This window comes from Grampus griseus, assembly GCF_964374135.1.
Source record: "Grampus griseus genome assembly, chromosome: 16".
NCBI lineage: Eukaryota > Metazoa > Chordata > Mammalia > Artiodactyla > Delphinidae > Grampus > Grampus griseus.
In genome coordinates this window covers 15094550-15108015 of record NC_139010.1, presented here as the reverse complement: position 1 = coordinate 15108015, position 13466 = coordinate 15094550, and the positions used below count along the sequence as shown (strand labels likewise).

Below are 13466 nucleotides of genomic sequence, written 5' to 3'. Positions count from 1 at the left end.
TAGAAATTTGCAACTTCATGGTAAATAGATTCACCCTATGTTGTTCTGTTGACACACACACACACATACACACACGGACTTATAAACATTTTATTTGGTTCCCTCTCCCTTTATAAATTAAAAATTTGAGAAGGCAATAGCAGGGTTCTGTTTCTCAGTACTTTTTATCTCAACACATCCAACATATACACCACCAAAATTCAGTCAGGGATTAAGGCAGTGATTCTCAAGGGCAGGTTGGGAGGAGAAGAAATGGTGCTGTGAGCCTTCTGTTCTAGATTTGCAAAAGCAACCCCACGGTTTAAGAGTATTGGGTCTCCACCAGGGTTTCTTTCTAACCCTGTCCAACTCAGGTCACAGTCTGTAATCATTTTTGTACTCAGTATAATATTTCTGAAGCATGTACCTTTTCCTGCCCTTTACAAGTGATGTAGTTCAGAAAGCATTTCTCTGTCTCTTAAAAAAATTAGAGACAAAAAAAATCACTCTCTCATCCTTTTTCTTCTCAGCAAAGATCACAGCACCAAAAAGAAGTGAGGCTATGATTGTCCCGTAGTTGAGTAGAGCAGGAGTGCAAAGAGATGGGTTGCTTGGATTTGCTTCCTAGCCTTGTAAATAAGGAGTTGATTGTATCCCATGAGCTTCCAAATTCTTCCTGGTAAAGATGACATCCCCAAGCAGCCGACAGGTAGAATGTATGGTACCATTTGAGTCACTGGCTTCAATTTTAAAATAGTAATAATTAAATTATCAGGAGCTCTTTTCTCTTGTGGGGAAGAGACCAGAACATCCTGGTTACAGCCGTGCAGCCTTCCCACTGGCCTGCTGACCCACCATATCTCCAGCTCACTTTGTATTTGAAGTTCACCAAATCAGTTCAGACTAAATTGTGCGGCTGGCCACGGGGTCTAATGCTCAGTGTCGTACAGCTGAAATGAAGCCACTTCTTTCGCTTTTTTTTTTTTTTTTTTTTGCGGTGCGTGGGCCTCTCACTGTTGTGGCCTCTCCCGTTGCGGAGCACAGGCTCCGGACGTGCAGGCTCAGCGGCCATGGCTCACGGGCCCAGCCGCTCCGCGGCACGTGGGATCTTCCCGGACTGGGCTCGAACCCGCGTCCCCTGCATCGGCAGGCGGACTCTCAACCACTGCGCCACCAGGGAAGCCCTGTTTTGCTTTTTAAAAGGAGAATCTCTGGAAGCATTTTATTTAGACCACCCCAAAGCACACCAAAGCACTGATTCTCGGAGGTACTGATTAGCAAGTAAATAGTTAAATTAGCTTTCTTTTAATGTGTGTAAAATCATGAAAAACGTTTATTTGATACATACTCTTCACATTTGTTTCTAGAGCTCTTTCTAGTTGTTCGATTCTTACCTGAGTGATACGTTCCTTGTCCTCACAGAATTCACAGTCTAGAGAGGGAGACACAACAATAAAAATGTAATAATAATAGCAAAACTTACTACTCATTTTCTCTGTGTCAGATACTGTTCTAAGCATTTACCCTCATTAATTTGTTGAATCCTTATGACTATCTTATAAGGTTGGTAAAATTAGTATCCCTATTCTACAGAAACTGAGGCACAGAAAAGGAATTGCTCATGTAAGGTAACATAGCTAGCTGGTCCAAAGCCTGATTTTGACCCCATGTATAAATAAATAAATTCAGAGTTATTGGCGTTAACTGAGTTATTTACAAAGGTGGGAGTATAGAAGGGGTCTGTAGCTGGTTCAGCATCACAGGAACATGAGAAAAAATTGGGGGCACACCCCAAGATACTGCTAGATAATTAAGATGATCTCAGAGGGCCTTGATGTGCCACGCTTAAGTTTTTAATCCAGTTTGTACTGGGAAGCCTTGAGAGGTTGTAAACAGAAGATGATAAGATCAGATATCTGGTTTAGAAAGATCCTAGGAGACAATGCAAAGAACGAGTTGGTAAAAGAGCTTGGAGCAGGGGCCGTTAGAAGGCAATTGCTGAGGTCCAGATGAAGAATAGAGAAGGCCTCAAGTAAGGGGCGGATGGGATGTTGGTAAGCAAGAGAGAAATTGAAGAAATACTTAACAAGTACAAACAGTAAGACTTGAGACCATGTGTATATAGGGACTAAGGAAAAGTGAGAAATTCAGGACAAATCTGAGGATGTGGCCCTGTAACCAGGTGATCACAAGTCCCGTTCAGTGAGACAGGAAGTGAAGGAGAAGAAGCTGGTTGGAGAAACAGCACCCTGAGTTCTGTATTGGGTGTGTTGAGTCTTACATGACCTAGGGGCTCTCTAGGTAGAGACAGCTAGTAAATGACTAAAGCTTTGGTCTGGGATACAGGAGGGGCGTCTGGACTAAAGATACCGATTTGGACGTGGTCAGAATAAATGTATCCGTTGAAACTGTGAATGTGGACGTGATCGTTGAGGAACAGTGTGGAGGAAATCAAAGACAAAATCCCTAGGATCAACGATATTTTAAAGTGGTTGGAGGAGGTGGAAGGAAGCAGGCCTGACTGAGGGCAGGAGGGAAATCGGGAAAGAATATGACATGGATGCCAAGTAACTGAAGACTGTCAAGGAGAGTGTGACACAGAAGAGAAAACACTAAAACACGTGCACTGGAGTGGCACTGGGGTTATTAGAAGGCAGTTTCACTGGAGTAGTGGAGATGGTGAGATATGGGGAAAATGGAAGGGAATGGTGAATAAAAATGAGGGTTTTTTCAAGAAGCTTTAAGAGAATATAGACCCAGGAAAGGAGAGAAATATTTGAAAGGAGTGATTATTGTTTCCAAGTTTGGAAGTATGGCAGTATGTTAGTAGGCTAAGAGGAAGGTGCCAGTAGAAAGAGAAATGGTCAAAGAAGTTATAAGGGATGTCAGAAGTGGGATAGTCTGGGTTAGGGATGGAGATGACAATTGCCTTATTTTTCTTCTATCATTATGGAAATACTCTTTCATAATCTTTGACTCTTCTGTAGTCCCTGAGAGGATCTTTGTTTTGTTTTCCATTTTAACCCCACACTAATTTTGGAGGTGAACAATAAAGTAAAAAAATTACAGGAGAAATTTCAACCTTTTTTTCCTTTTTAGCGTGCTAAGACGTTCAACTGTAGCACCTTCAGGAAATGAGATACTGAGAGTTTATTTTCAGAGTTTGTTTTCTAAAGGAAAAATCTCTGTCTGTTACTAAATGCAACTTTTCAATCTCAATCAGTTTTATTGAAGTAAAATTATGAAAAAGCTATTTATAGAAATATCTTACAGCCTGCCATATTATCAAGTAATATTTAGTGTAACATGTGACAAGAGAAAGGTATTCCCTAAAACAATAGTATCAACATAAAAAATTTGAAAACAAAAAATTTAACTGAAACAAAATCAGGGAATAATTGTAGTTGTGAGTGGGTGTGTTCACTGAGGAAGACTATGACAAGTGCAAGGAAGGCCAAAGACAGACCCGAGAGAGCACAGGTTTAGGAGGTGAGGAAATAGTGTGGATTTCCTGCTCCCGCTTTCTCAAACCATGTTGCATAGGGAGGCACCTAACTACTGCTCAGTAAGATCTTATGCTCACGTACCATAGATCAGAAACAGCAGCCTGAATATTCCATCTGTACCTGTTTGCTCTTCCTACACAAATACACCCTTTCAGTATTGCCTAAAGAAGATGACTTAACTTCAGCTTATAATGATGGTATAAGTAGGCAACAGTGAAAAAAGCAAGCAAAGACTGCTCAGTTATCTGAACTATGACTGTTCCTTAGTTATTAAAGAAAGAAGAGTTGGTCTTTCCAAAATGTATTGCCACTAGTTGAAGGGAATTTCCCAAATCACATCTCTCTGGGCATGTGCAAGGTGCCATTTACCATGGGAACTTTGTGGCCCTCAATGAATGGAGGAGCCCCAATTTTGGTTTCTCTGGATGAAAACTAAATCTTCCTGGCATGCATATGTATTTTTAAGAAAATACTGTAGTATTTGTGGAGCAGCAAGAAGACCAATGTCTTAGAGCAGCGTGAACAAGGGAGAGACTCGTAGGAGATGAGCTCAGAGATGTAATAGATGGGAGGCGGAGAGTAGGGTCCAGACCAACCGTGTCCTAACAGTCCACTGTAATGACTTAGGGTTTTACTAGGAGTGACAGTGAAGCTATGAGGATGAGAAGAAACTGTACATTAAGGTACTTAGAATAATTCAATTTCTTTTAAAAATCTGATCAATACAGTAGCACAGTAGCCATTGGAAAGTGTTGTATCATTGCTTAGGCATGTTGACCAGAAACTTGAAGAGTTCCTTAATATTTAAAATTTTAAAATATTTTCCGTAATCTTTTGGTTTGGGATCAGTCCTCTGCCACTAACACTGGGAATAATGTTACTTCAGTCGATTAAGCTAATTGTACTGAGAACTGGTAGGAGAAAACTGTTTTCATGCCTCCCTCCCTAAGCAGCATTCTGATTCCTAACACAGTATCCTGAGTTCCTCAGTACCAAGAAAGAACCCTGCAAAGTAGGCAGGTGAATTCTGGTCCCCAAAATGGGATACCCTTCATCGTGCATGAAGCAGCTTTAGGGGTCCTAAGTCAGACTCATATACATGTGGTTATGGTGAGCTTATCAGCAGGGTCTGGTCAGTGTGGCTGCACTTACAGTTCAGTTCACGGAATAGAATCTAACCAGAGTCAGTTCTCTAGGGCAGCACATCCCTGCTGAGGTGTCTTCACCTTCCACAATCGGCTGTGTTCCGGACGTCCCCTTTTCAAATTCAAATACACCCATTTGCTGGAGTGTCTTAGTTAGTTTAGGCTGCTATAACAAGAATACTATAGCCTGGACAAACCTTTTTTTCTCAGAGTTCTGGAGGTTGGGAAGTCCAAGATCATGGTGCTGGTAGCAGGTAGAAAAGAGAAGAGTCAGGCTGTCTCCTTTCTCTTCTTATAAGGGCACTAATCCCATTCATGAGGGCTCCACCCTCATGACCAAATTACCTGCCAAAGGTTCCATCTCTAAATACCATTACACTGGGATTAGGGTTTCAGCATACAACTTTTAGGGGATACAAACATTCAGTCTGTAGCACAGAGTCACCATAAAGACACATTAATGCCATCACATATGAGATGCAGACACTTGAAAACATGGACCCCTGACCCATGCCCATTTAGAAATATTAAAAGTCTGTGCTCTCCCTTTCAGTGTTCTGGTGCTGCCAGTGTCATCGTAAACAGAGATTGGCCATGGGCACTGAAATTGTGTGGTGGAGTCCGTTACATTATGGCCATCTAGAAAAAATACCTGGAATATCCTTTTTTAAAAAAATAATTATCTAGACTATATGTGTGTGTGTGTGTGTGTGTATCTATATATACATACACATACATACACACACGATATATTTTTTAATAGATGGAATTTATAGCCCCTCAAGGGTCAGTGGATATTAATTGGAGAAGAAATCCATTGCTTTGTCTAAATGAGTGGTTTTCAAAGTGTGGGGCTCTAGCTAGGTAGGCAGAAGACTTTAACGAGAGCATGTATTCCTAGGTCAAGTTCATACATCGCAGACCTCCTGAACTCACACCAGCCTCTCCCGCTTCAGTGTTTCTGTCCTTCGTATCTCCGTCACGCATTCTGATCATCATCTACCGCTTTCGTGATCACTTAACCACTTCACATTTTTAACCTCAATTTTACGCTTTGAGAGAGTAGAGCGTTGAATAAATGCTAGTCCAAGTCTGTCCATTGAGCACGCTTCTGACCCTCTGCGAGAAGCCACTGGATCCTTCTGTCTAGGCTGTCTGTTGTTCCATCCTTTCGTCCTATCTTGAAAAGTTGTTACAGAAATAAAATGAGCCGATGCTAGAGCGAGCACTGTTGGGACATTTAGTAACTATCTCCATGTGAGGTGGTATTGTTATTTATACCTTAGATTAGCTCTGAGAATTATCAATGGCATTTGTTTATATAGGGGAAAAAAAACTCTTTCTGCCTCGTTAAGAAAGATTATTTCTTAATAAAGTTTATATATATATATATATAATTACAGATGGGATACACACCGCTACATGTGGGCTGCCACTATGGAAACATCAAGATTGTTAACTTCCTGCTCCAGCATTCTGCAAAAGTGAATGCCAAAACAAAGGTAAACTCCTTTCTCCTTTGTATCTACCAAGTCATTGATCTCGTGTCCAAGGAAGTAAGAGTCTTTTCTTCCATCTTCCTTCTACAGAATGGGTATACGCCGTTACACCAAGCAGCTCAACAGGGACACACGCATATAATCAATGTCTTGCTTCAGAACAATGCCTCCCCCAATGAACTCACTGTGGTAAGAGCAAAGGGCCAGCTAAATGATGAGGCGGGAGCTGGGTGCTGGTGTCTTCTTACATTTTTATTGGACAGGGTTACTTTTTGACTTTCTGTGTTTAGTAGGCATAAACAGAGCATTCAGTAGAATGAAGGGAAAAGGACAATAACTGTATTGTTGTGAGTTGTCCAGAGAGAGAGATGTGATTAATGTTTCCCACTTAAAAACTACAAACCGGGCTTCCCTGGTGGCGCAGTGGTTGAGAGTCCACCTGCCGATGCAGGGGACGTGGGTTCGTGCCCCGGTCCTGGAAGATCCCACATGCCGCGGAGCGGCTGGGCCCGTGAGCCATGGCCGCTGAGCCTGCGCGTCCGGAGCCTGTGCTCCGCAGCGGGAGAGGCCACAGCAGTGAGAGGCCCGCGTACAGGAAAGAAAAAAAAAAAACCTACAAACCCACTGCTACCCAGTAGGGAGTACAAACATAAGAAGAAGCACGTGTTTGTTTCCTTGATTACATAAAACATTAAAAAGCCTCTCGGGTTCCATGTGTAGCAGCCCAGACTCTGCTGTACGAGTAGGGACAGGTTAGGTGTGTTTTGTGCAAGGTATGTCTTTAATGAAACAGCGTTTTGGGTGTGACAGTGGGAAAGGACTGGTGAGACACTCACCTTACGTTTGTAAAGGCAAACGTGTGGAAACACACAGGCGCTGAGACACGTGGAATGACTTGTAATTCCTTGACCATGTTTCCCTCTTCCCAGAATGGGAACACTGCCCTGGCCATTGCCCGGAGGCTTGGCTACATCTCAGTGGTGGACACCCTGAAGGTGGTAACTGAAGAGACTGTGACCACAACTGTGAGTAGTGGATGCCAGACCTTGTAACCCCATTACCCCAAGAGCCAGTTCTCAGATTGTAGATTTTTCCAGGCTTTGGGGAGATGAACCTTTTTTCCTCCATTCAGAAACTAAGCACCGTATTTCCAAATGCTGTCACCTCCTTAATGGCAGTCAGCAAAGCAAAACTCTCATTTCTGATGGGAAGAAAAATTCAAAACACTAAAAATACCTTTTCAAAAGTTATACCTTTCAAAAAGCTACAGAGATTTTAGTCCCATAGAAAGCTGAATGTATTTCTTTATTTTGATATAAAAAAATTTTTTAATGAGATGTTTTGACATCCTTCTTTGACAGTGGAAGAAAGATGAAAACTCTAAGTTGGTTCTTTAAAATATTTTAACTCACAAATGATAATGGGTACATTGTCATCATTATTGTAAAAATATTTTTGCCTTGTTAGAGAAACATTAGAGGTGGGTTCCAAGTCAGTTTTTCCCACCACGCTCGCTTCTCTTCCATTCACCTATTGGAGTTTTCCTAGGAAAAACAATCACTTCTTTGGAACCCCGTCTGGTGCCTTTGAACTCCATCAGGATTTGGTAACTTTGGAATCAATAGCAGATATTGCCCCATGTCAGAGGTTTACTTGAGTTATTCCTGACTGCATGACTCAACACACAGGCCTGAGATTGAGTCCGTACAGTGTCAGTTTAGGACTCTGCAGCACTTGGAAGTATCAGCTGTACTTCCTTTTCTCATATGCCACCTTCCAACACGAAGAAGGCATAGTTCACGTCTGCAGTCTGGATATACAGTGCTTCGTACAAAACACCATGGCTTGAAGGACTCTGTTGCTACCTGCCGGTTGAGTTATTTGGCTGTGTACAGGTTTTAGAAACTAAAACTTCAGCCTGCTGATCACAAAAGAGAAATGTTGTAATTTGCAAAAGCGGAAACAGTAGCTTTAATGGACTAGAGCAATGGTTGTCAACCAGGGCACGTTTCTAACTTTAAGATATAGCTGGAATAGAAATAAATTCCTACCTATTGCTTTCATATACCTCTTGAGTATTTCATCATCTTAAAATCTATCATTAAATTCTCGAGAAAAGAGTTTAAATAAGTAATGTTTATTAACCTTAATTTTATAGATATGCCATGTAACTCTCTTGAGAGTAGGAAAGGAGAGAAGGACAAGGTATTAAATAACAAGCAAGTGTCACCATGCTATAAAAGACTTGAAGTCACTGAAATAAATATGTGAAACTTCTGTTTCAATGTTAGAGAATTGAAGATGGTATAATAGTTCAAAATATAAATCTTATTTGATTAAATGTCAATGATTTTCTCACCTGTTAGGAAAGTGCAAAATATTTCTTTGATATCAAAAAGAGCTTTAGGAGAAAATAAAGTTACAGACAGGGAAAGTAAAGTTACAGCCTCGGGAAATGGACTGAGAGAAAAGGGTTTTAGGGCTCCAGTTCCTAGTGAAAGAATGTGCACGGCAGTCATGCCATTTCTCACTCAACATCATCAGCTGACTTGGTAGGTGACTTTCTGCCAGAGAGAAAAGATTACTCATGCTAACAGGAAGGTCCAGTTTGCCTGGTGAAGTAAATGAGGCTTCCGCCAAATGAAACGCTCACATTGACTAGAAAAGAGGCCACTGAAGTCCCTAAGACCTAGTCCAGCCCTGTGGTATTTGAGACTTTATTTCAAGCTGAGACACCACCTTGTCAGCCCTGCCTTTGCAGTTGCCTGTCATCTAGCTCAGAGAGGACTGACGGGATTCAGGGTGGGGTGTGTGCCCTTAAGCTAACTAAGCACATTGCAGCAGCCCGCAGGTGGGTCTCTGTTCAGATGTTATGGAAGCCCCAGCGACCATTGTCTCCTTAAGGCTCTTAAAAAGAGCCTTCAGCAGCCTTAAAAAGAATACTGCATCTTTGCTAGGAGTGCCTTATTGGATATGGCAATTCGGAGAAAGATGCTTTAGTTAATGACATTACAATCACGGCAGAGTAGGAAACTGAGTGGCTAGAAGCAGATATCCAAAAGATACGCATTAAGCTATTTAAATTGCATTGTTTAAAATTCCCTCAGTAGCAAGGAGCAGAGTACTTCTATCACTCAGATGTTGGTTTCTAACAGCCTTCTCTAATGGAGGGAACCAGGGCTCCTTGGAGAAATGACAAAATCTACAACTGGGGCAGGAAATACACAAGATGAGCCTGCAACCTCTGGTAGTGCCAAAAAGTAAGGCCCTCCCCGTAAATAAATAAATAAACATACATACACAAAATGATGGGACGTGTTAAAGGGACACGGGAAGCCACTGAAAGACTTCCCAATGGCCAAAGCCAGAACAATTTGAACAAAAGAAATAAAATAGTATCGGGGTATAGTGCAAAGTATAAAATATATATCCATGAGTTCATTACTGATACGGTTAAATGATTGAATGACTATGGAGGAAGAGGCAGATTTCTCAGGCAAAAGAATTCCGAATAATTTATGAAAATACTTTCCCCTCCAAGAGGTGGCTCACGATTCCCCATTGCTCAAGTGTGTCTGAGTGTAGTAACTTCCCTCGCAAGAAAACAGTGTGGAGAGCAGGGGAAATAGAGTAGATTACGGGAGAAAGCTGACCAACACTGCTTCAGCCACATGACCGAGTACAGCGTCAACCCTGGTGAATCATGTTGACAGTATATGCCCTTGATGTGATGTAACGAAAATGACATTTTACCGCAGTGGTCTTCCTCCCCAAAACATATAACCCCAGTCTAATCAATGAGAAAAACATGAGACGAATCTCAATTAAGGGACATTCTACAAAATACCTGACCAGTTCACCCCAAAACTGTCAAGGTCACTAAAAACAAGGAAAGTCTGAGAAACTTAGCCATAGGGGCCTAAGGAGATTGACAACAAAAGATAACACGGTACCCTGGATGGGATGCTAGCACTGAAAAAGGATATTTGGCAAAAGCTGAGGATATCTGAATCGAATATAACTTTAATTAATAATAATAAATCAATATTGGTTCATGAATTGTGACAAAGGTACCATGCTAATATGTGTTAATCATAGGGAAAACTGGGTGAACACTCTCTACTATCCTCGCAATTTTTCTGTAAATCTAAAACTGTTCTAATATAAAATATTTATTTTTTGTAAATGTTCAATTACAGTATTACATGCTGGAAAAAATGCAAAATAATGCTTTACTTCAACATGACTTGTACCATTAGTCTTTTATACGCTCAGATTAAAAGAGGATTCATTTTAAAACTAAAACATATTAAGTCATTAATATTTTCAAACAAGTAATACTGTCAGTGTTCTTGGGACGGATCCAATTTATCTAGGCGAAAAGTCATCAAAGAGCAATTAAAAGATTCAGTATAGCCTTTGCTCTGTCATACTGTATACCATTCTTGAAAATTTTGTGGCAGTTAAAATTATCCTGCAAATGCATTCCCTCTAAAATATTTTCTGCAAACACATGGTTGTAAAAGTTATTGGAATCTCAATATTGTGATTTATTCTAGAAATTGAAACATACACCTAGGAAGGGAAAACGAGAAGGGGCTGGCTTGGCACAAGCAATAAAGACAGGCTTCTTGCCAATCATTTGCCTTATCATCAGCTAAGACTTTTAGTGGAACGGGGTGGCAGATCCATGAAGACCGTGAAGAAGTATAGCAATGAACTAAAGGAGGCAGTATCTCTCTCCTTTTTTTCCTTTGAAAAGCTTTACTGCGGACCTAAAGCTTTTAAGCTGGTGCGCTTGGCCACTAGAATTCTTTCACCTTGTATTCGTTCTCTGCCATGTATATGATGAGGAACTTAGTGCTGTGAAGGCATAATTTTGATGTCATTTTGTATGAGGGGGCCTTCAAGATATTCAACACACAAATCCCACAGTAAACCAACAGATTAATTTAGGAAGCAACGAATAGTCTCAGTAAAATGTCCTGTCTGCTCATGCTAAAATGACTGCTTTCTTTGTTACTAGACTGTCATAGAGAAGCACAAAATGAATGTTCCAGAAACGATGAATGAAGTTCTTGACATGTCTGATGATGAAGGTATGAAAACCTCCTTTGAGTTCGTAGTAACGAAGAGTGACTTTGTATTTTTTTCCTGAAGAAAATTCACTGCAAAATGTTTTTAGAAGCATTAATATGTTTCGTTGTAGTATCAAGAGCATGCATTTTTCACACACATTGTTCACTTAAATCATGCAGTTCGTAAAGCCAACGCCCCTGAGATGCTCAGTGATGGCGAATATATCTCAGATGTTGAAGAAGGTATTTGTGAATTTTTATTGTGATAAAATTTAACTACCAGCTTTATCTTCCATTTCTTATCTTTGAAATGTAACCCTTCCTTGAGTTACTAACTTTTCATTTTATCTTGCAATTATTAATTAATGTATCATTTAAAACAACATGTATTTGGTATCACTGACTGTCTTCTTTTTAGTCTCTTTGACTCCCCTCTCCTTGAACGCATTTTTCAATTTGAAAATGCAAGTGTTACTAACTATCTGGATTACTTTCTTACTATTTGTTTCTATTAAGCATAAAAATTGTTTTTATTGTTTACATTTGAAAACCTAGAAAGTAAAATCTGATTAATATTCATATCGAAATATTTTTTTAATAAGAGAGGGTTTATAAGGGAAGGGATCAAATGCCCATTCTAAGATGTACTCTAAGCTTTGCAGTGAAAGTTGCTTTTGAACTTGAACTCATAATGAAACCTCAACCCGACAAAACTGCTTTCAAAATGTAAGTTTTCAATATTGATTTCATGAAAGAGACAAATTATAGATGACTGTCACTATCCTTCATGTGCTTAAAAGAAACTACTAGTTTTCTGCCTTACTTAAAAATCAGTGCGTATGACCAGGTCATGTTATGGAGTTATATTAATGAATGACATCCTTATTGTTCTTTGGAAAACTAGCATTTTGACAGTAAATAAATATGACAAAGATGGCAGATTTTTGGCCTTTTTTACTGCAATAATGAAATGTTTAGAGTAGAATTTATATTATATTTATGTTTTCTTTTCTGCGTCACTTGACTCTCCCAGTGTCCTGATTGCTTCTCCGTTTTCCGTCTCTCATGTTGTATTTTTCTCTCGGGTCAGTCTTCGTGCAGCTAGTCTTTCTCTGCCTCTGGGTTGTCTCTATTGTAATTACCGGTTCCTTCTTTGATTTGTCCGGATTTCGTTGGAAACCTAAATAGTGGGAAAGCCTCCCTGATCCAAAGTCGCTTTAGCTTTTTCAGTTCCAGTGACTGCCAAGTGTAAGTGCGTTGTAGCCAAGGATTGCCCGCCTAGGAGAGCTAATGTCTTGTTGGTCATTTCGGGACCTGAAAGTACCTGTCTCATTGTTTGTAAATGTTGTTTTGATAAATATGAAAGGTTTCTACTCATCATTTTCTTTCTTTTTCTATAAACCATCAACTGTATGTTTACCTCTGTTTATCCCCCAGTGGATAATATTTGCATCATCGTTAGGACTCTACGAGTAACATGCCTTACTGTCATATTATATTTCGCTGCTTTCTTATGCAACATTTTCAGAGTAATTTCACCTGTGCAGAAGATAAAAGGAAAGTGATGGTCTCACAAAGATGCATACACTCACAAAATATGGTGTCAAATGAAATTATTATGAGATATAATATGACAGTCACAGACCTAAAATTTGCTAGTGTCTAACAGGATATCCCCAAAGAGCTGCATTGATGAGAGGCCAAGTTTGAATGGACCATGTAACAACTCTTATACATGTGGATAACTCATTTCCAAAAAGAAGAAATTTTGAATCTCTTCATTTGAAGGTATTTCATTTAGCTGTTTAACTGGAAATGACCATCATTTCCTTTAGATTGATCTCAGCTTGGGAATTTGAAATGAATAAGCAAATTTTCATTCTCATTTTATCCATCTTTCTTTAAACTCAGCCCTTGCTTTATGGATGTGTCCGGGGGCTGTTGGAAGAAAAGGGCTCTTGACCTCATAACGTTGTAGCGTTTAATGTTGAAAGGGAGTTGGTTAAAGGTCACTCAGTCTGAACAACCGTCACCCAGTGCTGGAATTACCTCTGTTACGAGATCCTGTGCCCAAATGCCTCCATGATGGGAATTGCCTAATTCCCAGGCTGCCTATTCCATGTGAACAACTCTGACTTTAAAAATTCTTCATTTTAGGGAGCATCCTTGTCACCGATTCAGGCTTTAACTCAGTGATCCAGGCTCTGATCTCTTTAGCACTATTTTTTTTTCTTTTTTTTTTCTTTAGCACTATTGACA

At 40.1% G+C, this 13466-nt stretch overlaps 1 protein-coding gene across 1 annotated transcript in view; it reads left to right on the top strand.

Moving 5' to 3' along the window:
* ANK3 (ankyrin 3) overlaps positions 1-13466 on the top strand; it is a gene marked incomplete at its 5' end in the record, with an annotated part of 329024 nt that overhangs the window by 197598 nt on the left and 117960 nt on the right. Inside the window, 5 exon segments of the mRNA XM_082673732.1 lie at positions 6034-6132; positions 6220-6318; positions 7059-7154; positions 11156-11228; positions 11388-11450. Of these exon segments, the coding sequence (XP_082529858.1) occupies positions 6034-6132; positions 6220-6318; positions 7059-7154; positions 11156-11228; positions 11388-11450 (430 nt within the window).